Raw genomic sequence first — 26,302 nt, forward strand, 5'->3', positions numbered from 1 at the left:
TACTTGTATTTTATAATTTGTTTTTATTGTTATATTTAAACTTGTTATTATATACTATTAACATTTAGCTCAAACATTTCGGTACCTAATAATTTTTACTTTAAGTAAATGATTTATACCAATTATGTATATTGGGTTTTTTATTGACAAACGTTAAATATTATTAAAAATGAAATTGCTGAAGATTATTTAAATATATTACATTCTTAATTTCGACTACAGATAATAAATTATACATACCTATTTATACGTATTATAAACCATAAAATTATATCACCCTTATAAAAAAAAAAACAGATGTAAAAAAACAATATTAAAGTAAAAATAAAAATTAAGAGAAACAATTTTAGAATTTTAAAAAAGTCAGGTTGATTTGTATATAGTAATATAATATATTATAAGTCATTTATTTTTTCGAAATGTTAAAATTGAAAATTATTGGCGTTTAATAATACTTTGAATGACGTTTCTATATAATCTTAAATTTCGTATTTTACAAATCCAAAATAAACAGTTTATGAAGCTATTTATATGACTCGACTTCTTCTTTCAGGTATTACCTGTAAAATATTAAATTTTATTTTACAATATGTAATTTAATAATAATATTTTTATCTAATAAATATTACGCAGGCATGCGGCAGCGGCCACCATCCAATATTTTAGTTTTATTTTGGTAAAAATGGACAAAAAAAACTTTTTTAGTAGGTATTTTTAACAAAATAGGAAATTGTATTATTATTCGATTGGTACTTTAGTTGCGTTAAGGATTTATGTAATTTTTTTCACTTCGAAGTTGTTAGTTTAAAAATTTTAAATATTTTTTTATGCTTATCACTTTTGGAGAACTGAGCTATTATCGCCTCATATTATATAAACCAATAAACGGCATCTTGTGTCCAAGTCACGAATTAAGATATATGTATTAAGGTATATCTTTAATTGTGGTACCGTAGAACCTTATGGACAGTTCTTCCCCCGAGATTAGATCATGGAAGAAACGGTAAAATAGAACCCTGAACATGGACCTCACGGCTGTTATATTTGTGTTTACGGCGTTTACGCCATTTATGGTGTCATTGTGCCAACACCGTTGATATTCGAGTTATTCGACTCGTTTATCTCGTGAACACTGACAGAAAACGATTTTCATCCGCGTAATCGTAAAGATAATTGTCAATTGATATTATTTATTATCGTTCAACAGCCTTTGGAACTTAAACAATTTGTTGTATTCACATGGTGGACGTTTGGACGTAGGACCGTGGACGGATTCACTTTTCGGCTTGTCAGTTTCTATCGCGTCCGCAATTGCGGACGGATTAAAGAGTTTTATATCAATTACTATTACTTTACAAGTTATAAAAAATAAAATTAAGGTCTCGTGCCGCGCTATTTGTGAAAATCTTTAATAATTCATGGATTGACACGAACGCTGAACAAACTCTATAATTATGGCTGCCAGTGATTCAAAGGCGCCAATCCGAACTGTCAAACGAGTGCAGTTCGGTATATTATCTGCGGATGAATGCGTTAGTATACACTCGAATTATAACACATATTATTGTACTGATCATTTATAAATCAAAGTCTATAATATTTATTAACTATATTACCATTTTAGCGGCGCATGTCTGTTACCGAAGGGGGCATTCGTTTTGCAGAGACGATGGAAGGTGGACGCCCCAAGCTTGGTGGACTCATGGATCCCCGGCAAGGCGTTATCGATCGTTTCTCAAGATGTCAAACATGCGCAGGTTAGTGAAAGTGTTGCCTTGAATTAAATATTTTATTTTTATTCATATTAATGTATTTAAAGGTAACATGACCGAATGTTGTGGACATTTTGGCCATATTGAACTGGCTAAACCAGTATTTCACATAGGATTTCTAACCAAAGCCATAAAAATTCTGCGTTGCGTTTGCTTTTACTGTTCCAAATTATTAGTTAGCCCTGTAAGTACAATGTATATTGAAGCATATAAAGTGTAATATATACATTTTACACTATATACTAAAATATATGCATTATTACTATTATTTATATATTTTTCATAGACTCATCCCAAAGTAAAAGAAATTGTTATGAAATCAAAAGGACAACAAAGAAAACGTTTAGCTTTTGTTTATGACTTATGTAAGGGTAAAAATATTTGTGAAGGAGGTGATGAACTTGATATCAATAAAGATAATGTTAACGATTCAAATATGCCTGTAAGATTAATGATTAATATGTAATACATTTATTTATAATATAAAAATTGTTATATATTCTCCAATATTTAAATAGCCAAAAAAACAAGGTCATGGTGGTTGTGGTCGTTATCAACCAACTATAAGGCGTGTGGGTTTGGACTTAACGGCTGAATGGAAACATGTCAATGAAGATTCCCAAGAGAAAAAAATACCACTTACAGCTGAAAGAGTTTATGAAATTTTAAAACACATTACTGATGAAGAAGTTGTGATTATGGGCATGGACCCAAAATTTGCACGTCCTGATTGGATGATACTAACAGTATTACCTGTTCCACCTTTACCTGTACGTCCAGCAATTGTTATGTTTGGATCAATGAGAAATCAAGTAAGTTAACCTATGATATTAAAGTACTTACCTATACAATTTAAATTCTATTTTTGTGTTGTAGGATGATTTGACTCATAAACTGTCTGACATAATAAAATGTAATAATGAATTAATTCGTAATGAACAGTCTGGTGCCGCTACACATATTATAGCTGAAAATATTAGAATGTTACAATACCATGTGGCAACTTTAGTTGATAACGATAGTCCTGGCCTACCAAGGTAAGTTTAAAATTTATAATTTGTGTACCTAATTTATTAAAATATAAAATAAATTTCCATATTATTTAAATGCTTGTTTGAACAGTAAATTAATGTTTCATTTTGATCTAAAAAAACTTGATAAATTAATTTATATGATATGTTTTAAATTATCAAGTATTATTAAATTTTAATAATTATAATGATTATATTTTTTTTACCAACTTAAACTTTTTAACTAGGTATTGTATTAAAGTATAGATGTGCCTTTGCTGTACAATATTTAATTTACTTAATTGCTGATTTTCTGTATTTTAAATGGAAAAAAAATGAAAATGTATACATGTCAGTGGTACTTGGAACATTCATGTTTACGTGATAACAGTAGTTTTTCTTTTGGTATTTAGTAAAATAAAGTTGATATACTTATATATACAACAACAAGATACCTGTATATACTCAACAGCAGTAGTCATATCCATATTGTATAGTATATACTACAAACTTGGATTATTTTAAACATAATAGTATAGACTAATTTTCTTAACATTTTTGCATATTTCTGAATTCTAAAATCGATTGATTAAAATTATTATAAATTTGGCACGAATACATTTTGTTTGTATGCTTATGAAATTTTATTGAATATTTTTCCAATATTTTATTTTTAACCTTATACATTTGTATTTAAAACTTGTAATATATAATTTATTATTTTTGTTTACATTTTTAGAGCAATGCAAAAGTCTGGCAAGCCTTTAAAAGCAATTAAAGCTCGTTTAAAGGGTAAAGAAGGCAGAATTCGAGGAAACTTGATGGGAAAGCGTGTAGATTTCTCTGCTCGTACTGTTATTACACCTGATCCAAACTTACGAATTGATGAAGTTGGTGTACCTCGCACTATTGCTCAAAACATGACATTTCCAGAAATTGTTACTCCATTTAACATTGATCAGTAAGTATAAAATAAAATAATAATTATGCTATAAAATTGAATGAACTAACTGTGAGCTCATAGTTCCTTAAATATGATTTAAAATTATGATTGATCCATTAAATTTTAGTGAATTATTAATTTAATCAATTGTTTATGTTATTTATCATCAATTATATAAAATACATTTTGTATTAGAATGCTAGAATTGGTTCGTCGTGGTAATTCACAGTACCCTGGAGCTAAGTACATTATACGTGATAATGGTGAAAGAATTGATTTACGTTTCCATCCCAAACCATCAGATTTACATCTGCAATGTGGTTATAAAGTGGAAAGACACATAAAAGATGGTGACTTAGTAGTTTTTAACAGACAGCCTACTTTACATAAAATGAGTATGATGGGTCACAGAGTCAGAGTCTTACCATGGTCTACATTTAGGATGAATTTAAGGTAAGTTAGTAAAATAACTATTATATAATAAAATATACTGAAAAACATTTTATTAATAACCATTAGTTGTACATCTCCTTACAATGCTGATTTTGATGGTGATGAAATGAACCTTCATGTTCCACAATCTATGGAAACAAGAGCTGAAGTAGAAAATATTCATATTACTCCTAGACAAATTATTACTCCCCAAGCTAATAAACCTGTCATGGGAATTGTACAAGACACATTGACAGCTATCAGAAAAATGACAAAAAGAGATGTATTTATTGAGAAGGTAATTCATCTGATTATGTTATTATAATTTTTAAATTGTCATATTATACTCAATTATTGTTAATAATAGCATTTTAATACTGTTTGCTATCATAGGAAGAAAAATTAAAGGGTAATATATATTTCAAATAGCTTAGTAATTTTGAATCTTATATTTATCTAAGTATCAAAATAATAAACTAAATTTGGGTATTTTATATAGTCTTATATAATTGAACCAGTGCTTATTAACAATAATTTTAATTTTCTTAAAATTACTGGTAAATTAATATAATCCTAATGTTAAATAAATATAATAAAATACAAATTCATTTATATAATATTCAATTTCTGGCTAAGCTAATGCTCATTAATAATATATTATTACAGGGTTCTGATTTGAGGGCAATGTAAACAGTAAAACATAATTTACAATATGAAAAATCAACTAAAAAATATAATAGGTTTCCACTAAATTGACTAATATGTATTTAAAAACAAATTCACTACCGTATACTTTCGACAACCTATCTTCAGAAAAGCATGCATTAGAGGTTTTGGCTTAAAATATTTTTGTATATAGAGAATAAATATTTTATATCAACCAAAGTTATTGATGTTTATTATTTCATATCTAAATTACTATTTTTTTTAGATTGTTATTGTTTGTTGTTTCTCCTATCAAAACTTAATTGATTTGACTGGATATTGCCCCAAATTTTATTTTAAACAATAATATAATCAACATAGAGAAATGGCAGTTGATGAATTCTAACTGACAAACAATCTTGAATCTATAATTTGAAAAGACATATTATATTATATTATATTATATAGTCTTTAAGTAAACACTTTATATAAAAATATTTTTCCATCATAAAAAAAAAGAATTTGTCTTTAAATTCAAACCCTAATTATTACTTTTTACTCTAATCTTCAAAACATAGGGGAAACACCATTATAAGTTCATCATTTTTAAATACCTTAAAAAACATTAACTTAAATATTAAAAGCATTTACTATAAATTAAATTGAGTATTCTTCTTAGCTTAAGAAATAACCAGTGCTCAATAATAACTATTTTATTAAAATCTTCAATCAAGGGTGGGTCAGGGTTTAGACCTCCCCCCACCCACCAAAAAATTTTCTCGAAATAAGATTGAATAAGTTTTAATGCCTATTATATTTAAAACTTGTATAATATAACATATATATACCCTAACCCCTCCCCCCCATAATTTTTTTCTGGCTACAGCCTTGTCTCTAATATTGGTAAATTAATTTAATCATGCTTTATATATTCTTGAATAAATTTTTTTATTTAATCAAATATTTTATTCTTAGTACACTTATTAGATGTTAATTTAAGCTATAGTAACCTTGTTAAACTTGTTATTATTTTTGAACAATGATCAGAAATTGTATTTATTGAAATTTCTAACAATTATTATATAATATTCAACAAATTGTTAAACCAATGCTCGTTAATGATAGCAGGTTTACCTTCTACTATCATCTCCAAAACATTGGAAAAAAAAATAAAAGTTTACATTGGTTTTTATTATTTTAAAACACCATAATTAATCTGAACTTTTAACAAAATTCACTTATATTTAAATCATTAACTATAGACTAAATTTAGTTATATTAAATAGTTTTATTCTATTGATCCAGTACTCGTTAATAATAGTGTTAAAATAATAATTTTACTATTATCTCCAAAATACTGGTAAAATAATATAATCAAGATAAGATTTGTATATTCTTGATTAATTTAATTAATAAAATCAAATAGTACATTCTTAGTACACTTATTAGATTTGACAAATGTGATAGCGCATCTCATTTTATTAATTTATGTTATGATAATTTAATTTTTAAGCAAGTTTTGTAATATATTCTAATTTAAAAATTAATTAAACCTTAACATATCTGAAAATTAAATTATTGTGAAAACTTGTCATACAACCATACATAATATACTAATATTTAGACTAATATCACAAAATTGGTCCTTCAGAATACATTTTGCTATGATCTACATTTGTAAACGCATGTGGATAGTATGTCTTATGAAAGACTACAAAGAATATAGTGCCTTCTCAAATGTTATATTTTTAAAGTAGAATCAACTTTTATATATTTTCTTCATAGTTTTTTTTCTAAAGAAAATACTACTTTCTCATCTTAACCTTATTATGTATTTTTTTTTATGAATAATAATCACATAATGTTAATATATTTTAATGTTTTACAATCAAAATTTTATTTGATATTCAGTATGTTTTTATACCAATGCTCGTTAATGACAGCATTTCATAACTTTCTGCTATCATCTCCTAAACATTGGTAAAAAAAATAAAAGGTTAATATAGGTGTTATCATTTTGAAATACCATGTCAGTGAATCTTTTACAAATATTTAATTTAATATTAAAAGTATTAAATTTAGTTAGTTTTATAGTTTGGTTTTTATTAAACCAGTGCTCGTTAATAATAGTATTGCTTATTATTTTACTATTATCTCCAAAACACTGGTAAATTAATTTAATCAAAAGTAATATATTCTTGGTTAATTTTTTAATTATAATCAAATATTACATTTTAAGTACAATTATTTATTATTTTAAATGTTTTCTAAAGAAATCAAATCAAACATCTATACCTAATAAATCTTTATATTTAATTTAAATTGGAATTCTCTAAAATATAATGTTTTTATGTTTTTGACCTGACTACAATCTTTTTTTATAAGTATTTTTATTATTATACTTGTCATGACAACCAAAACATAACAATAATTATATTGAATTTTGTTAATTGATTTTGCATTAGGGGTGATAAATCAGAATTTGTTTTGAACTATATTTGTACATTAGAACAACAACTGCTAAAAACATCTCATATATGATTCAATACTTTTTATATTGAAAATAAAATATTTTTATTTTATTTTCAATTTTACCCGATTTTTTATTGTACCATTTTTCCTATTCATATATTTTATACATATATAAATTAATATTTGTAATAATTAAATATTAATATAATAATAATAAATATATAAAATTGGATTGTCACTTAAATAGATATTAATGATTTTATTTATTATGTAATGCCTTGTGGCATTTAATTTCTTATAATAATATAAATTATTGTTTTATTTTAAATTTTAATGTTTGGTAACTATATTTTGTTACTGAAAATATTAAGTTGGAAGTATAAAATTTAGCTTAAGAAATTTCAAATTTGTACTCATTAATTACTCAAAAATGATTAGACTGCCTCATTATTATGAGAAATGGTAGGGTTTAATTGAAATTATAATCTAACTTGTTAAAAATATTGCACAACTAACAATAGTTTTAACATTTGTACATATGATATAAATCTTATTATTTTATTTTTTAGGAACAAATGATGAATTTATTAATGCATCTTCCCATCTGGGATGGAAAAATGCCAACTCCTTGTATTTTAAAACCAAAACCAATGTGGACAGGAAAACAACTTTTTTCTTTAATTATCCCTGGAAATGTCAACATGATACGAACTCATTCCACTCATCCTGATGAAGAGGATAATGGACCTTACAAATGGATATCACCCGGTGATACAAAAGTTTGTATTTATATTTCATTAATTTATATTAATGATTAATTAAATATTTTATCATTCATCTTTATTTAAATAATTTTATTTAGTTAAACTAGTAGATTTATTTTTTTATCCTAATTATGGTTCTAAATTTTTAATTACACAAAAACTAAATTTAAGAGGACGCCACACGACACCCACATGTGTTATTTCTTATACAAGTACATAACAAAGCAAATTTATGCTCTGTTAATTTAAAAATAAGAGTGAATCGTTCTATTATCAAACTTGATGTTAAGAACATTATATGTGTTTGTATAATGGTTTTTAAGAAAGTTATGAACATTTTTAATTAATGCTATATTATATATGCATAACTTGCTAAAATATTGTACTCTTGTAAAAAAAACCAACACATAACACATAAACACAGATAATGTTTTTACCATCTCCAAATCTTGATAAATTAATATAATCATGCTTTGTATATTCTTGAATACATTTTTTTATTTAATCAAATATTTTATTCTTAGTAGACTTATTAGATTTTAATTTAAGCTATAGTAACCTTTTTAAACTTGTTATTATTTTTGAACAATGATCAGAAATTGTAGTTATTGAAATTTCTAACAATTATATAATATTCAACTAATTGTTAAACCAATGCTCGTTAATGATAGCAGGTTTACCTTCTACTATCATCTCCAAAACATTGGAAAAAAAAAAATAAAAGTTTACATTGGTTTTTATTATTTTAAAACACCATAACTAATCTGAACCTTTAACAAAATTCACTTATATTTAAATCATTAACTATAGACTAAATTTAGTTATATTAAATAGTTTTATTCTATTGATCCAGTACTCGTTAATAATAGTGTTAAAATAATAATTTTACTATTATCTCCAAAATACTGGTAAATTAATATAATCAAGATAAGATTTGTATATTCTTGATTAATTTTATTAATTAAATCAAATAATACATTCTTAGTACACTTATTAGATTTGACAAATATGATAGCGCATCTCATTTTATTAAATTATGTTATGATATTTTAATGTTCAAGTGAGTTATGAGAGAATAATACTTTTTACTATTATCACTCTAAAAAATTTAAATAAACTTACGGTTTTCATAGGCTTTTATTATTTTAAAATACCATGATTATTCTGAACCTTAATTAACTATTTGCTTAAATATTATAAGTATTAATTAACTGCTAATTGAATTTAGTTATTTTATATAGTTTTGTTCTTTAATTTGATAAAATAAAGTCTTGGTTTCATAATTTAATTTAGTAGTTATTGGTATTTGTATATTTTTAGGTTATGGTTGAGCATGGTGAGTTAGTGATGGGAATATTATGTAAGAAAACTTTAGGTACATCAGCTGGATCATTGCTTCACATATGTATGTTGGAATTGGGACATGAAGTATGTGGACGGTTCTATGGTAATATTCAAACTGTAGTTAATAACTGGCTTTTATATGAAGGTAAATTTAAGTTATTTTTTTATCAAACTATGTTGTTCAACATTAACTCATAATCTTTATATTAAGGCCATTCTATTGGTATTGGTGATACTATTGCTGATCCCCAAACTTATTTGGAGATTCAAAGAGCAATTAAAAAAGCTAAAGAAGATGTAATAGAGGTGATACAAAAAGCACATAATATGGATCTTGAGCCAACACCGGGTAATACTCTTCGTCAAACTTTTGAAAATCAAGTAAACAGAATTTTAAATGATGCTCGTGACAAAACTGGAGGTTCTGCTAAAAAATCTTTGACTGAATATAATAGCCTTAAAGCTATGGTTGTATCTGGTGCCAAAGGTTCAAACATTAACATTTCTCAGGTATATTATTTAATAATGCTTTTTTTCTATTAATTAATATCTTATTATTTTTGTTTATATCTAGGTTATTGCTTGTGTAGGTCAACAGAACGTAGAAGGTAAAAGAATACCATTTGGTTTTCGAAAACGTACATTGCCACATTTTATTAAAGATGATTATGGGCCCGAATCAAGAGGCTTTGTAGAAAACTCCTATCTAGCTGGATTAACACCTTCAGAGTTTTACTTCCATGCTATGGGAGGTCGTGAAGGTCTTATTGATACTGCTGTGAAAACTGCTGAAACAGGTAACTGTGGAATTAGTTTATTAAAAAAGTCTTTTTTAACATATTTACTACAGATAATGCCAAATAACGTAAATTAACATTTTTTGGATATGCTAAATGACTCAAATTGCCATCATGTATACTTAATTATTAAATATACAATTATTTGATTAGCATTAAGATTCAACTATTAAATTTTGTTAGCGCCTTCTATAAGTATTATCACATTTTCACAAGTTGTGCATAAATATATTAATTTTTAAGATTTTCTTAAAAACTAATTTTTCAACGTTATGAAAAGTATTTCAAGTATGATACATAGCTCATTTGTTAAAATTATAATGATAATTTTTTTTTCTAGGTTATATCCAGCGACGTTTGATCAAAGCTATGGAATCTGTTATGGTCCACTATGATGGAACTGTACGTAACTCTGTTGGCCAGTTGATTCAGTTACGTTATGGAGAAGATGGTCTTTGTGGAGAAGCAGTAGAATTCCAAAGTATTGCTACAATAGAACCATCACACAAGAAATTTGAAGATGAATTTAAATTTGATGTTTCAAATGAAAGACATATGAGAAAAATTTTCACTGAAGATGTTTTAAAAGAGATGATGGGTAGTAACGATACTGTAGCTGAATTAGAAAAAGAGTGGGAACAGTTAAACAATGATAGAGATACTTTAAGAGAAATATTCCCTTCTGGTGAAAGCAAAGTAGTATTACCTTGTAATCTGAAACGTATGATCTGGAATGTTCAAAAAATTTTTCACATTAATAAACGAGGACCAACAGACTTGAATCCTATAAAAGTTGTGAATGGTAAATTTTTAATATATTTAAAATCTAATATACAAAGCATTATTTTAACATAGAACTAATTAGTTTTTTTACAATTAAAAAGTTGGTTTTATTTAAAGGCCACAATTAATGTAATGTAGTTATAGTGTTAAAATACCCAGCTAAGGACAATAAAACTTGATGCCACTGCTGCAATATGAAGACCTTGAAATGATTATTTAAATTAGGAGTCTTTGATTTATGGTTTCTTACCTTTAATTGAGGCCTGTGTGTATACTAGTATACATTAACAAATACAGTCCTTAATACATAAAAATAATAGGTGTCACTAACTAAAAAGTTTGAAGACTCCTGATTTAAATAAATACACTTTAGATTTTAAAAATCTTGTATAATTAAATTGTTAAAATGTTTACAGACAATAAATATAAATGTCATATATTTTGTGTTTTATAGTTATGTACTCAAAAATTAATCTAATTTTTAAAATTAAATGCATTTATGATTACAGGAGTTAAAAAGCTATTGGACAAATGTGTCATTGTAGCTGGTGAAGATGAGTTAAGCAAGAAAGCTAATAAAAATGCCACTTTATTGTTTCAATGTTTGGTACGTTCTACTTTGTGCACTAAATTAGTATCTGAAAATTTCCGTCTATCTTCTGAAGCATTTGAATGGTTAGTGGGTGAAATTGAAAACAGATTTAAACAAGCTCAGGTTAGTATTTTAAAAAATTTCAATTTAATGTTATTATTAGTAATCCTTACAATTAAATATTTACACACGTAAAAATGTTTTGCTTTTTCAGGCACAACCTGGTGAGATGGTTGGAGCATTAGCTGCTCAAAGTTTAGGAGAACCGGCTACTCAAATGACACTGAATACTTTTCATTTTGCTGGTGTATCTTCTAAAAATGTAACCCTAGGAGTACCTAGATTAAAGGTAATAATTTAATTATGATTATTATTAACAGTAAACTAATGTTGTTATTTAACTTTTAGGAAATTATTAATATAAGTAAAAAGCCTAAGGCTCCATCACTCACTGTATTTTTAACTGGAGCAGCTGCTAGAGATGCAGAAAAGGCTAAAAATGTATTATGTCGCCTTGAGCATACAACATTGAGAAAAGTCACAGCAAACACAGCTATTTATTATGATCCTGATCCTCAAAATACAGTTATTAGAGAAGACCAAGAATTTGTAAATGTATATTATGAAATGCCTGATTTTGATCCTTCGAGAATTTCTCCATGGTTATTGCGAATTGAATTGGATAGAAAAAGAATGACTGGTATTTAATAAAATTAAATGTGTGTTTTTATTAAAAGTAATTTATAATATATTATATATATTATTTTAGATAAAAAATTGACTATGGAAGCAATATCTGAAAAAATCAATGCTGGATTTGGTGACGATCTTAACTGTATATTTAATGATGACAACGCTGACAAGTTAATCCTACGTATACGTATAATGAATGGCGAAGATGGAAAAATGAATGGGGGTGATGATGAAGATACTGTTGATAAAATGGAAGATGATATGTTCCTGAGATGTATAGAAGCAAACATGTTATCTGATATGACTTTACAAGTGAGTATTTGCTTATTAAAAATAGTTAAAATATTAATAATATTAACTAATTTAATACTTTTATTTACTTTATTTTATGTATATCTTGTGTCTCAATTAATTATTATTATTATTGCAATTTATAGGGTATTGATTCTATTGGAAAAGTGTATATGCATTTGCCACAAACAGATTCCAAAAAGAGAATAATTATTACGGATACTGGAGAGTTTAAAGCGATTGCTGATTGGTTGTTAGAAACCGATGGTACAAGTTTGATGAAAGTGTTAAGTGAAAGAGATGTTGATCCTGTGAGAACATTCTCCAATGATATTTGTGAAATTTTTTCGGTAAACTTTATGCTTAAAATTAAATAAATAAAAAACCTTGATATTTATTGTGTCTTCAACTTCAGGTTTTGGGAATTGAAGCTGTACGTAAGTCAGTTGAAAAAGAAATGAATACTGTATTGCAGTTCTATGGCTTATACGTAAATTATCGTCATTTAGCGTTGTTGTGCGATGTTATGACAGCTAAAGGTCATTTAATGGCCATTACTAGACATGGTATTAATAGACAAGATACAGGAGCATTAATGAGGTAAATATTATATATTATTTTAAATATTTACTATTAATCAAATTTAGTTTAAAATTTTGATAATTCAATATTTGCAGATGCTCATTTGAAGAAACAGTTGATGTTTTATTAGATGCTGCTTCACATGCTGAAGTTGACCCAATGAGAGGTGTATCTGAAAACATTATTATGGGACAATTACCTAGAATGGGAACAGGTTAATTATTATATTTTTTTATTAAAAATGTATGGTAGTTATTTCTGCATTAATAGTTTTCATACAACTTGCATTACAAAGTATTTGTTTATCCCAAATTGACCTATTAACAAACTTTTAGGTAAAAACATTATCTGTGTTCTCGTTAGTTTTTTACAATATTTAAGTGAGTTATGACTTAAGAGTATGAAAAATATAAATATTTAAGAATGTTAATAATTTCATAATTCACTAAAAAATTAAAATATTGTAAAAAACCAACGAGAGAACACATATAATGTTCTTACCTAAAAGTTTGATAATAGGTCAATTCATTATAATATCAAAACTAAAAGCACACTATTGAAACTGGTAAACAAAAATTTACTGTGTAAGACTGATACAACACAAGCAAGTGTGGCATCCTCTTAATTAATAATTTTTCTGCGGATAATTTTATTGTTTTTTGTGTATAACGATTCTTTATTTACTTATTTAACAAAATATTTAATATGAGTATTATAAGTATGTACAGCTTAATTAAATGGTTTTTGTTTAAAAATAAATAAATTAGTGTTGTAAGTTCTACAATTGTTTTACATTATTGGTTTTTTGTTATGCATACTATACAGTATATACATGTGAATAGTTTTTTAAATAGAAATGTAAAATATTATTATTATTGATAAACTATTTTTTTATAGGTTGTTTTGATTTGCTTTTGGATGCTGAAAAAGCTAAAGATGGTATAGAAATACCTATGGATAATGGTTATATGGGTATGGGTGGTGGTGGCATGTTTATGGCTGCTGGTACACCTTCTATGTCACCAGCTATGACTCCGTGGGATCAAACATCCACACCAATTTATCAAAATAGTTGGTCATCAAGTATGAAATTCAAAATAATATAATCTTTTTTGGAACATTTTTTATGATAATAAAAATTTTATTTAGGTTTGGAAACTGGTATGACTCCTGGAGGGCCAGGTTTTTCACCAGCAGGATCAAGTGAAGCTAGTGGAACATCTCCATTCTGGATGTCTTCTGGAGGAACTCCGGGTAGTCCTGGATCTCCAGGCATGGCTACTAGTCCATATGTGCCTAGCCCTAGTTCCATGTCACCAAACTATAATTATCCTTCTAGCCCACAGTTTGGATCTTTATCACCTTCTATGACTCCAACTAATTATTCACCAACAAGTCCACAATATTCTGCTACACAACAAGACACTCTAAAATATTCTTCCATGTCTCCAAAGTACAATTATTCTCCAACAAGCCCGTCATATTCACCAACTAGCCCTTCTTACTCTCACACTTCATATTCTCCGACAAGTCCTTCGTACGTATTTTTAAAATAACATTCAGCTTAGATTAACATTAATCAATAAAGATTAACAAATTTTAACTTTATATAATTTTTTATGTCTAGCTATAGCCCAACATCTCCGTCATACAGCCCTACGTCTCCATCTTACAGTCCAACATCTCCATCTTATAGCCCAACATCTCCATCATATAGCCCAACATCCCCGTCGTAAGTACAGTTTATAATTAAAACAAAAGAAATACTTACAGGTTTTAAAATCAACTATATTTAATTAAAACATGATATGCTTAAATTTTTGTTTATTATTTTACAGGTACAGCCCTACCAGTCCTTCATACAGCCCTACATCTCCATCATACAGTCCAACATCTCCATCATACAGTCCAACTTCACCATCGTAAGTACCTTTAAAGAAGATTTAATCATATTTATTTTAAAAAAAATTCCTAAAACTCTTAATTAGGGCTTGAAAGTTGATGACCTTAAAAACGTTAAAAAATGCAAATACATAAAAATGACAAAAAATGTCCTTAAAAAATTACAAATATTTGTTTTAAATTAATAAAAATATATTTTTTTTTAATTGTATTCTATTTTACTATAAAATTCTATATAAATTTATCAAAGCTTATAAATTACTCAAAATATAACAAAAAATTTCTTTTAAAATTAAATTAAAAAAAATTCCAGCATTTCGAAAATATTACGAAAAAATAATAAAATTTAGGTACAATATTATTCACTACAACACGACAACAATGACTGTAATCTGTGAGATAAAATTGGATAGGTCCTAATCTCAAAATTTAAACTTAAAAACTTTCAGTTTTAAGTATGTTATCGGCATGATGGGCGACAAGAAATGATAAGAAGTAAACTAAAGTGAAATCAGTAAAAATGACTAGAAATGTGGGAAAATGACCAAAAAGTACAAAATAAAAATTAGTTGTTCAGATTCACATGCTAATGAAACACATTTTTAGCTAGGAGAGTATTGTCTAAAAAGTTCCAAAAAAAAAAATGCAAAATACATCAATTTCTGAGCCCTACTCATAACCCATAATTGAGTATTTATTACATTTATAACTATTCTAATTAATTTAGTGTGCATTTTTAGTTATATTTATTCACTTATTGGAAATGTATAATATATTATTATATATTGTAATATTTATAAAAATTAAAATATTGATTTAATTTGAAATATTGTTAGTTTGAATATTTCTTGTTTGACATACCCAATGTTTTATATTTTGTATTTCTTATATTTTTTTATTAAAAACATAAATTAAAATATAATAACCATTTTTAACAGGTATAGTCCCACATCGCCATCTTATAGTCCGACGTCACCTTCATACAGTCCGAGCTCTCCACAATATGCAGCGTCTTCCCCATCATATACACCCAGTGCTACATCTGGGACCAGTAATTACAAATATTCGCCTACTTCGCCATCGGTTGCTGTTAGTCCTACTTATTCTCCTACCAGTCCAATGTACTCACCTTCAAACGCTTCTTACTCTCCATCTTCTCTACAACATACGCCAAATGCTGGAGGTACACAATACAATCAATCATATAGTCCCAGTTCGCCTGTTTATTCACCTACCAATTTTTCGATGGCGAGTCCAAGGTAAGCCAAATAATTTTCTTACTCAATAGTCAGTTGTCTCTAAACATTTTATTTTAGGTATTCCCCTACTTCACCAACTTATTCACCTGGTGTTGGAAGTCCACATTATTCACCATCGTCGCCCAGTTATTCACCAACGTCTCCAAATTATAGTGGACCAGATGAGCCTTAAGAAACCCATTTTATTATATTTTTTTGTTTTTATAGGACAGAGGGTATACAGTAACTTTAATGTGAATAAAATTGATTTTACTTTTTTAAGATGTACTGTAATCTTATATATTTTTTATGTATAATTGAAATTACTTTTTAATAGCTATTATTAAATTGTTTGCTTTATTGAACAACTATTTAATATGTTAGATAATTTTTTTTTAATTGATACATATATTTTTATTATTTGGATAATTAATAAGATTTATTTCAATAAATTACATTTTTTTTTTATTCTCATATTTTTTTTTTTTTTTTACTTACTAGCCTACTACCCTTGATACTTTACTCTTTTTTTTGCGATGCTATCATCTATACCTATAGAGATAAATTGGTTAATAAAATAAAGGCTCAATTTATTCAAACCTTAATTACAATGTAAGGTTATTTTATAAAGAAAATTATATTAAATTGAAATAAACTATACTGATCTGGACTTAAAAAACAATGAATTATTCATACTCACATTAGTAGTTTCAGAAATATGCTTTATACATTTTTTGATTTTTAAATAAAATTTTTGTCATAAGGTAATGTGTTATATTTTTACATTAAAATCATTCATATGGTTATTATTACAATATTAATATATATTAGTATATTATAGCAATTTAGCTATTTTAAACGTTAGAATTAATTTTTTGGTGATAGCATTTGTATTAACTTTATCAAACATCACACAATAATATATTATTTTTAATATTATTATTTGAATAATGGTATTGAATAAAACTTGTATTGATACACAATGAAAATGAACGATTTAATTATGTATAAACTAAAGTTACCATGGAAACGAATATTTGTATACATTGTATTAAAACCAGAGAACTAAAAATTCAACATTAGCGCAAAAATGGGATGTTTCTGTTGCAAAACTTCTGTCAAAGAGCCAAAAAAACTGGTATACTCATGGTAACTATAATCATACTTTGTTGTTTAATAATAATTGTGCTTTGATTTAAGATAAGTATGATTTGGTAAACATTTAAACTTGTAATTACGAAGTCCTGTTCTTTCAGTTAATCTGATGAGACAATCATGAATTATACAATAAATAATTTCATATACTCATCCAAATCCAATAATCATTTAATGACAGCTTTATACCTTACATTTAATTGTAATTAAAAAATTAAGAACTAATTTAAATAAATTAGAGTGCTGACTTAGGAGTATTAAATTCTAAGCAAATTCAAGCCTATTCTCGCTTCTAAATTGCATAAATCATCCTTGATTCAAATTCTATACTAGTCAAGGACCAACACTTACAACTAGTTTTTAAATTTTATGTCATTTGATTTATTGGATTCTTAGGGTTGAACGAAAACACTTGGATCCTGCGGATTATGTGATGGAAAATTTAAACGGTTGTACTGCTTATAAGTCTCCAGGATCAATTGGCGGCCAACAATTTGTTATTCGTAATTGCCAGGACTCCAATATTTACTTGCTAGATCATACTGGTTCAGTAACTATAGATGATTGTCAAAGATGCACAATTGTAGTAGGACCAACCAAACAAAGGTAAAAATAAAAATAAAATGATTTACGTTGATAGTACCAAGTAAATGATAGACAGAGATATGGATAGATACATATCTTCTATCACTTATAACTTAATGAGTCCATATTCATAATATCACTTTTCTTGATTTGATTAAAAAATAATTAAATAGATTTATTTACATAGTAGATACTTAATTTTTAAATTGTTTTAATAAGTGAAACCGTATTTTTAATTTTATTTTCCAAGTCTCAAGGACGAGTTGCTCTATGTACACTACTTCTAAAGTAGCTGAAAGTTACTGTGAGCATTCCTTCACTCAACCCATCAAACCCTGTAAATTGTTTCTAGTTTATTATACTTATGTAACTTAAATCAAAAATTAAGAAATACATAAACAGTTTCACCAAAATAAGTATTCTACTTCAGAGTATGATATTAATGTTTAAAATAGTAGAAAATATCTTGTATCCATTATACCTATCAATTACTGTCAACTCCTAATTTATATTATAAAAATTAAGACATTCAACAGTTTGAAATTTATTATTTATACAAAATAGAAATGTTACCACAAACCAGATCACCAGATTAGATTAAAAATTAAAATATTAAAATAATACATTAATACCTGTGTATGTTCTAATTAAAAACACTTAAAAATTTATTATGAAGAGTCAAAAGTAAAAATTACCAGTACCTACTTCTTATAACAAGTGAAATAAAAAATAATAGGAATTAGGGAAACCATACATTTTTATGCAAAATTAATTTTCTTATTTTGTTAAAATTCAATTGTACTTTCAATACATTCAATAACTACCATACCGTAAATACTTGAAGTTTTCGTGGAAGGACTAATTTTTTCCAAATAATTGTATTAGTCTATATAAATATATACATATATAAATGTGAAAATAGAAATCTGTGTCATGCATGTTCTCTGAAACTACTCAGCCAATTTTTTTTTTTTTAATGAAAGTACATTACTGAGCAGAATTTAAATCTATTTATAATTATATAAGTTAATGCAAAATTAAGTTCTTAATTTTTTATATAATCGGCAAATGCGCACTTAAAGGTATTTTTTTCATCTGTTACTAATTATTATTTATTAGTTATTATTAGAAATTAGTATTTTAATAAATAGTTGATGTATCTAGTCAAACAGTATAAAACTTTTTCATTATTTTTGGTTCACACTATTGAAACTTTATGAGTTGTTGGTTTTTGGTCCAGAATGAAAAGTAAATCAAATTTGGGTTGTTACACAAAAAATAAAATTAAAATAATTTTAATCATTCAACTAAATTTAAGCGGATGCGTTTTATACAGGCAACAATGAAGTGTGCAGGAATAGTTAGTATAGTATAATTTTTAATATGTGTACATGTCTTCAGTCTTGCTATTTATAGACAGTTTTTAGTTTATTTTTCACTAATACTAATACAATGTTTGCAAATAAAAATATTATTTGTATAGTCATATATTTTTCTTAATAAGTATTCGGTCTATATAATTGTAAAATAATATTACAATTTCTTTTCTGACAATATAATGTTTTCTCATAAATTGTAATTATAAACAGACTAATTACATATTTATAAATGTATAATGAATAAATAATTATCAATAAAAATATAAATCCTAATATTATGTTAATTATCTGAACTAAAAAAATGATTAAATTAGTTCAAATTTTGTTAAATTAATAATTTAACAATTTCTATAAATGGACAACCTCCCTCATAAAGATGTCAAGTTAAAGTCTATTTTTATATTGTTGTGTACAACTATACACATGTAATCATAATTACTTAATGTCTTTTTTTTAAATACCCACAGAAGGTAAGTAATCTAAATCAATAATGTGACAAAATATGAAAATTATGTCTTATGACTTATACTCTTGTGACGTTAAAAAAATCAATCCCATGTACGTTTCATAAGCATTGTATTTGATTATTATTATTTAGCGTTTTCGTGAGGGATACAATCAATTCAACAGTGGTAGTTGCCTGTGGTCAGTTTAGAGTTCGTGACTGCGCATCTTTAAAGATTTCGCTATTTTGCTCCACTCAGCCTGTGATCGAATCTAGTCGAGAATTACAATTCAGTTGTTACCAGTTCTATTATAACCAATTGGCTGGTAAGTATTTATTAGTTAATACATTTTGTATAGGTACCTATCAAAAAAACATAAAAACAATAGACATAATAGGTAGGTATGGGTTACCTATATCATCAATATAACAATAGTAGTACATCATCAGTCATTCATGTCTACTGTAAAATCTGTAACTAACCACTCTTAACTATTATAAAAAGTATTTTTGCCATTTAATCAGATCAATTTGTCAAAGCTGATCTTAATATATGGAATAACAACTGGAGAACTGTGTACGATTATACGTGGAATGAAGGTGACAACTGGACTGTGAATGAAAAGCCTATCGTCGTTGAGTTATCTGATCAATTAAATAAGTAAGTTGTTTTTATCATATTGATAGATCTCAAAAGCTTAATGATCAAAGAAAAAAATCAAATACGGCATGAATTAGATTTTTTTTCACAGGTACTTATAGCTCATGGTCTATAATTAAAATTATTTATTTTAATTTATTTCATATTATCTACTGATGATTAATAGATTAAAAAAATTCAAATCAAAACCACCTTAAGTTAACATTTAACTTGACTAATATTTAACTATAGTAGTTCCAAAACTATTCCTATTTAAACAGGGAATCTTTTTTGTTCTATGGTCTACAGATTATAAATATATTTGTTCATAATATCTAAGGTCCTAAGACTTATGTTGTTATATTGTTTATTAGGTATGGAATTACAAGTGAATCTAAAAAATCAATTGTACCTCTCACCAAATGTAATCAACAGTCTGGAGAAAATTGCTTTGTTGCCTTTGGATGTGGAATTGAAGCTTCACGATTTGTACAAGCTTTACAGTCGCATGTAATATAAATGTAGTCTAACTACTAGAAGGATACTTTAATAAATTATAAGTTATATAAATATTAAATCTAATGGCTTATTACTTATTAGTAATAAATACATTAGTAAGTTTAGCTTGAGATCACTGATAGTACTGATTTTATTTTTATTTAATTTACCATAATCTATACAAATCTATACAGTCCATAAATTACCTGAGTATAGTCTAATCAAATGTACATGAAATATTTTATTAAAAAGTGACTGTTGTTTTTCAGGAGACAGATTTATTGTTAATCAAATGCAATTATAGTGACAGCAAAGATACAAAAGTGTTCCAAGAACGAGCCTAAATTATTTGGAACTAAAAAAGTTCAAAGAATAATAGGGCTACAATTACAGGGCCCACATGCTATAAATAAATGTTTAGCGGTAAGATCCACTATAAAAAATAAATAAAAATCAGGCCTAGACTAAGGGGGGAGGTATGGTCTGACCCAACATGGATATCGAAAGACAGTGGGCTTCTGGCGGTTGGATTCCTACAATAAAATAATATTATGTTAACATCTATTTTTAGCATGATGATTATGGTCAAAAATGGAAATACCATCTATTTCGATTATTGAAACATTTTTGCTACTTATTAACAATTTAAAAAGTATGGGGCATTAAAAAATCTTCATATAAAATGACACAAAAGATAATATTAGATATTTGAAAGCTTTTCAATAAAAAAAATGAATTACTCTCTTTTAGTCTTTTCCTAATTTGTATACTGCAATTAAAATATATCTAACTATACCTATTGTAAATTTTTCTCTAAACTAGTTTGTATAAAAAATAAGAACAGATCCTCTTAATCCGAGCTTGAACATTTTTAGGGGTATTTGTGTATTACATTGCTTCCAATAACTATCCTAAATCTCACACTGAATGAGCCACACATAGGCACATAGCCATAAAGTATCTACATTACAGTTTTAATTTTATTTATAAAATTTTTTTAATAGATTTTAGCCAACGATTTTCCTCAATTCACAACAATAATCAGTACAACAGACACCGAAGCCAAAGAACTAATTAAAATGTTTTTTCACACATTTGAGAGTGAATTTCAACCCTAATGGTTAAATTATTTAAAAATTAATTTAATTTAATTTTTATGTACCTAGTTATTCCATAGTCTTCATATAATATTAATATTATTTAAAGACATCATTGTAAGTTTTTTTTTAGAAATTGTTTAGTAACAAATTTTAAATTAATGAAAAATGTTTATTTAAGCTTAATGATTTATGCATTTTGTATGATTTAATTAGTGTAAATTCATTTCAGTTTTTTAGACTTGGTATGTTATAAAAAATAATTTGTTTATAAAATATGAATTTATTTTTGGGTAAGAATTCAAATTCCTACATTTTTGATTTCTAGTTTTCATGCAAATTAATTTATATGTTTATAAATATAAATGCTTAAAAAAAAAGAAATTCATGCATAATCACATTTTTATATTTTTAAGTGTATGTCATATCAATTTGTCTAAATATTGTCTCAAAACAATTTAATATATAAACTAATATGTCAAACCCTCAAAAATATTATCCACCATAATTTATGTATAGTTACTGAAGTCAAAATAAATTATTTATGTGGATGTATTTTATTTATATTGTGTTGGGGAGACAACAAATATTACACAGACATCCTCTTAAGATTTGTTTAGGAAAAATCTATTTTCATGGTTAAGATGAAAAGACTGTCAAAAAAGTGATTAAACCACCACCAAGTATATAATGGAAAAGTTATAGAAAATAGGGAATGATGGCTGAAACCCACAAAATGAAAAATTTTAAAAATAGCAAATTAATGTATACTGAACGTTAGTCAAATATTATTTATTTCAGCAATCCTCCAAAAAATAAACCTAGATTGTGGTTTATTATTGAAGAATAAAAAAAAATAATCCAATAAGAGTTGATATTAAACAATCCAGAATAATTAGTTTTAACAGGCAGTCAAAAAAAAATATATAATTTCAAATTTGTTTATAAGCACATAAATAAAATACATTATGGATTGACTTAAGAGGCCGTAACACTTGCATGTGTTATTTCTGTCTTACAAAAAAACAGAAAATTGTACTTTTGCAATAATCATTTTTAATTATAACATTAAAGTGAATTAGTCTATTACAAATTTAATGACAACATCTTTGAGAATCAAATTAAATTATTAAGCAATTCAAGAGCATTTTAAAATCAATTGTTTTGTGAAATTTAAAATGATCATAATTTGTTTTAAGATAAAAATATAAATATAAGCCTCTTAAGATTTGATCTTTAATCTTAGTTTAAAGTACATAATATTTTTTAAATCACTCAAATTTTTAAAATAACATAGTAAAGTGGATTATTGTAAACGTAATATTTGCTATGTAGTACATTTATAAGACAAAATGCATCTGGGTATGGTATTCCCTTAATAATAATTGTAGATGTTATCATTTGAAATCTATTGAGTTAATAATATAGATTTTTATTCGTTACGAAAGTATTTAAATATTTTATGTTTTAAAGATAGTTATTCAGAAATAACTGTTAAAAATATTTCAAGTATAAATAATAACAATTACATTGTAAATTTAAAAAGACAATAACAAAACTAAAACAAGTTAACCCATGAAATAGGAATTAATATTTAAAGGAATGTGTGGTACAATGCAAAAACCAAAAGAAAACAAAATGCTGCCATGACACCAAAGAGTATGATTTTGTGTTGTCTGGAACGTACAATTATGGCATTCATCATTCGAGTGCTTCTACCCAGGTCTGCATTTGCATCTCTGAGCTGCAAAAGTATAAATCTAGTATGAAAAATATATTAAGTATAAGCAAATGTCAAGTAGTGAACTGTTACCCTATTAAAAGAGTTATGCATAGTTTCTCGTTGACGATTTAAATCTGTCAGTATTTGAGAACCAATTTCTTCAGTCTCAACAGCAATACGATAAGTATTATCCAATTGTATTCCTGATTGGTTAAGACGTTCAGACGTATATAGTAACCTCTGTTTTTGTTCGGAAGTTATATCTTCACTTTCAGCAAAATGATTATCATCTTCTATAGCATTTAATTTAAATAAACAATTAGAATGAAGCAAAAACAAATTTTGCTTAGTGCCTACCTATTTACTATGTAATATACCTAAATCAATGTTGACCGTACATTTTGCCCGGGCAAACTCCTTGGCTAATCTGTGGAGTTCAGCCCTGTAACTAGCTACTCGATTGTGCAGTTTGGCGCGTATAGACACGTCAGATTCTTTGACCGACAAGTCCATTTGTTCCAACTTGAAAAATATTGAATATAAGTAAAAATACCATAATAAAGGTTATCATTATTTATTTATTTGACATTTGTACTAACCAAATCATGTACCTCATCGAGGTTTCGTTCGATTTCTTTGATGTACTCATTTCTATCATCTATGTTTGTAAAAAAATAATTATTGTCAAGACAAAACTCCGCCTTTATAAATTTTTGTTTTATGTAGTTATTACTCACTGCCAGCTATATGACCAAGTCGGCTGATTTTCGATGTGATCTCGGCACTGGTCACACCAAACTGCTGTTCGTAATCGGCTAATAATTTGCTGTAAAGTATAATATTTTGTAGAATAAAATTGAAGGTATTGCACTTAAAAAAAAAAAATCAAACATGTCCAGCAATGCGAATTAACGGGCTTACTTACTTTTCCATCTGCAGGATATCAACAGATGTGGCTTAAATTAACTGCATTGCTGTCCAGGAATTCGAGGACACAACAATGAATGTATGAAAATATGAAATATATCTGGCTGAGACTTAAACTTGAACCCCTATCGCAGCAGGTGGTCGGAAGTTAAGTAAAATAAAATTTAAAAACACACAACAAATTATGCCCGCTACAACTGGAAAATGGAATGGTGTACATTAGGGTTTAAGACTTTAGATACAGACTACGCTTTAATCATGGTCGTGGTGTTGTACACTTATAGCTGGCAGTTTTGTAGCTTGTACTGTTGTAGTGTTTCAGTTGTTATTCAATATTGTACTTTCGAACTTTTCTTTATCACTTTGTAATCAATATAAAGTGACGTCATCAAACGAACCACGTCGTATCATAAAAAAAAAATAGAAGTGACACAAATCAGCTGCTGCTGCTGCGGCTATCACGCCGTATGCGATCTACCCATTGAAGATTGAAATCATATATATATATATAGGTATAATTTTTATAATTTGTACATACACGAATAGGATAATGTGCGTAGGTTGTAGGTAAGACGTTTGCTGAAGAGTTTGTTTAGCATGTTACCAAGACGGCAAGAGATAAAAAAAACCATGTAAAGTTAAGGAATGCAGACATGACTTCGGTACACTGTACACCTGACAAAAATACACGGTATCTATATGCGGCTATTGCGGCTGTGCTAAAGCTTTACTGTTAAAGTGTTAACCGAGTACAGCCAGTACAGGTACACTGTGCATTTTAAAAGTAGGAACACTCTGTACATAATGTGCTCAGACGTCATCCCATATAAGGGTGTATTGTCTCGACTTAAAGGTCTGCGTCCCATGTTTGATTCTTGTCACACTTTCACCAAAATTGTTTCTAATGTTAAATATTAATATCTTTTTAATGCATTGTTTATTACTACGTTTACTCTATAATTTATATTTTTAAGTGTAGTTGATGACCAATATTATTAATTTTGTTCTCATATAAACTTATAAAAGTTAAAATGTTGTATTATTAATATGTTACAAGAAATGATATTTTATTTTTATTGTAAGTATAGGTATCAAGGTATCTTCAATATTTTTCAACTAATATTATAGAAAAGCAAAATTTATCCAAGTGTATTTTCGACATTTTATCCATTGTAGGTATCATAATAAGTGTCCCACTTATAGATAAAACAATAATAGTCACACTATGTAGTAGGTATGTATACTTAAAAATTAAAATAGATACACTAGTACTGTACACTATAAACTTGCCACACGTATAGGTACTTTATTGTACACACTTACACATGCTAAATGGCCTAAATGTTAAATGTTTACTGTACTACTTGTTGTCTTGATTACTTGACGCACACACTTAACTCTCTTGAGATTAGAACGGTTAGGTTAGGTATAGTGAACTTTTGACACAAGGTACCGTCGAATTACTGGAATTAGAATAATATATTTCAATATTCAATCAAAGAAAATATCAAAAGCTCAATCATATTTCAGAACAATATCATTCCTCGGCATAATCAAAACTACCTACAAGCAAATAAAAATGAAAACAAAAAG

General features: G+C 26.7%; 3 protein-coding genes across 3 annotated transcripts; 2 read left to right on the plus strand and 1 right to left on the minus strand.

The window, feature by feature from the left end:
• Positions 1-1,092: 1,092 nt before the first annotated feature.
• Positions 1,093-16,734, plus strand: LOC113557270 (DNA-directed RNA polymerase II subunit RPB1-like). Its single transcript, XM_026962697.1, has 27 exons — positions 1,093-1,532; positions 1,625-1,757; positions 1,820-1,956; positions 2,059-2,214; positions 2,291-2,584; positions 2,649-2,809; positions 3,522-3,743; positions 3,921-4,178; positions 4,245-4,455; positions 7,844-8,053; positions 9,359-9,527; positions 9,594-9,892; positions 9,957-10,179; positions 10,520-10,981; positions 11,472-11,677; positions 11,769-11,903; positions 11,963-12,254; positions 12,324-12,559; positions 12,685-12,888; positions 12,954-13,138; positions 13,216-13,334; positions 14,018-14,203; positions 14,270-14,657; positions 14,748-14,852; positions 14,959-15,042; positions 15,961-16,281; positions 16,339-16,734. Exons 1-27 carry the CDS (start codon positions 1,455-1,457, stop codon positions 16,451-16,453), a joined length of 5,589 nt encoding a protein of 1,862 aa, XP_026818498.1. The 5' UTR covers positions 1,093-1,454; the 3' UTR covers positions 16,454-16,734.
• Positions 16,735-17,318: 584 nt separating this feature from the next.
• LOC113556798 (protein XRP2-like) lies at positions 17,319-22,136 on the plus strand. Its single transcript, XM_026961955.1, is given in 8 exon segments — positions 17,319-17,409; positions 17,812-18,021; positions 19,978-20,150; positions 20,350-20,485; positions 20,839-20,974; positions 21,232-21,303; positions 21,305-21,385; positions 21,967-22,136. Coding segments are annotated over 8 exon segments (981 nt in total). The 5' UTR covers positions 17,319-17,350; the 3' UTR covers positions 22,081-22,136.
• Positions 22,137-22,823: 687 nt separating this feature from the next.
• LOC113556799 (vesicle transport through interaction with t-SNAREs homolog 1A) lies at positions 22,824-25,056 on the minus strand. Its single transcript, XM_026961956.1, has 6 exons — positions 24,708-25,056; positions 24,520-24,608; positions 24,382-24,440; positions 24,160-24,304; positions 23,873-24,075; positions 22,824-23,803 (listed from the first exon to the last, which is right to left on the minus strand). Exons 1-6 carry the CDS (start codon positions 24,713-24,715, stop codon positions 23,654-23,656), a joined length of 654 nt encoding a protein of 217 aa, XP_026817757.1. The 5' UTR covers positions 24,716-25,056; the 3' UTR covers positions 22,824-23,653.
• Positions 25,057-26,302: the final 1,246 nt, after the last annotated feature.

This window comes from Rhopalosiphum maidis, chromosome 4 (assembly GCF_003676215.2).
Source record: "Rhopalosiphum maidis isolate BTI-1 chromosome 4, ASM367621v3, whole genome shotgun sequence".
Classification (NCBI taxonomy): Eukaryota; Metazoa; Arthropoda; class Insecta; order Hemiptera; family Aphididae; genus Rhopalosiphum; species Rhopalosiphum maidis.

Bases quoted from the DNA above. Each gene is read 5' to 3' on its own strand.
- LOC113557270 (XM_026962697.1), top strand. From the start codon at position 1,455: ATGGCTGCCAGTGATTCAAAGGCGCCAATCCGAACTGTCAAACGAGTG. The intron at 4,179-4,244 runs GTAAGTTAGTAA...AATAACCATTAG, and splicing joins ACATTTAGGATGAATTTAAG to TTGTACATCTCCTTACAATG. The intron at 12,255-12,323 runs GTATTTAATAAA...ATATTATTTTAG, and splicing joins GGATAGAAAAAGAATGACTG to ATAAAAAATTGACTATGGAA.
- LOC113556799 (XM_026961956.1), bottom strand. The intron at 24,076-24,159 runs GTATATTACATA...TAAATGCTATAG, and splicing joins TACGGTCAACATTGATTTAG to AAGATGATAATCATTTTGCT. The intron at 23,804-23,872 runs GTAACAGTTCAC...ATACTTTTGCAG, and splicing joins TGCATAACTCTTTTAATAGG to CTCAGAGATGCAAATGCAGA.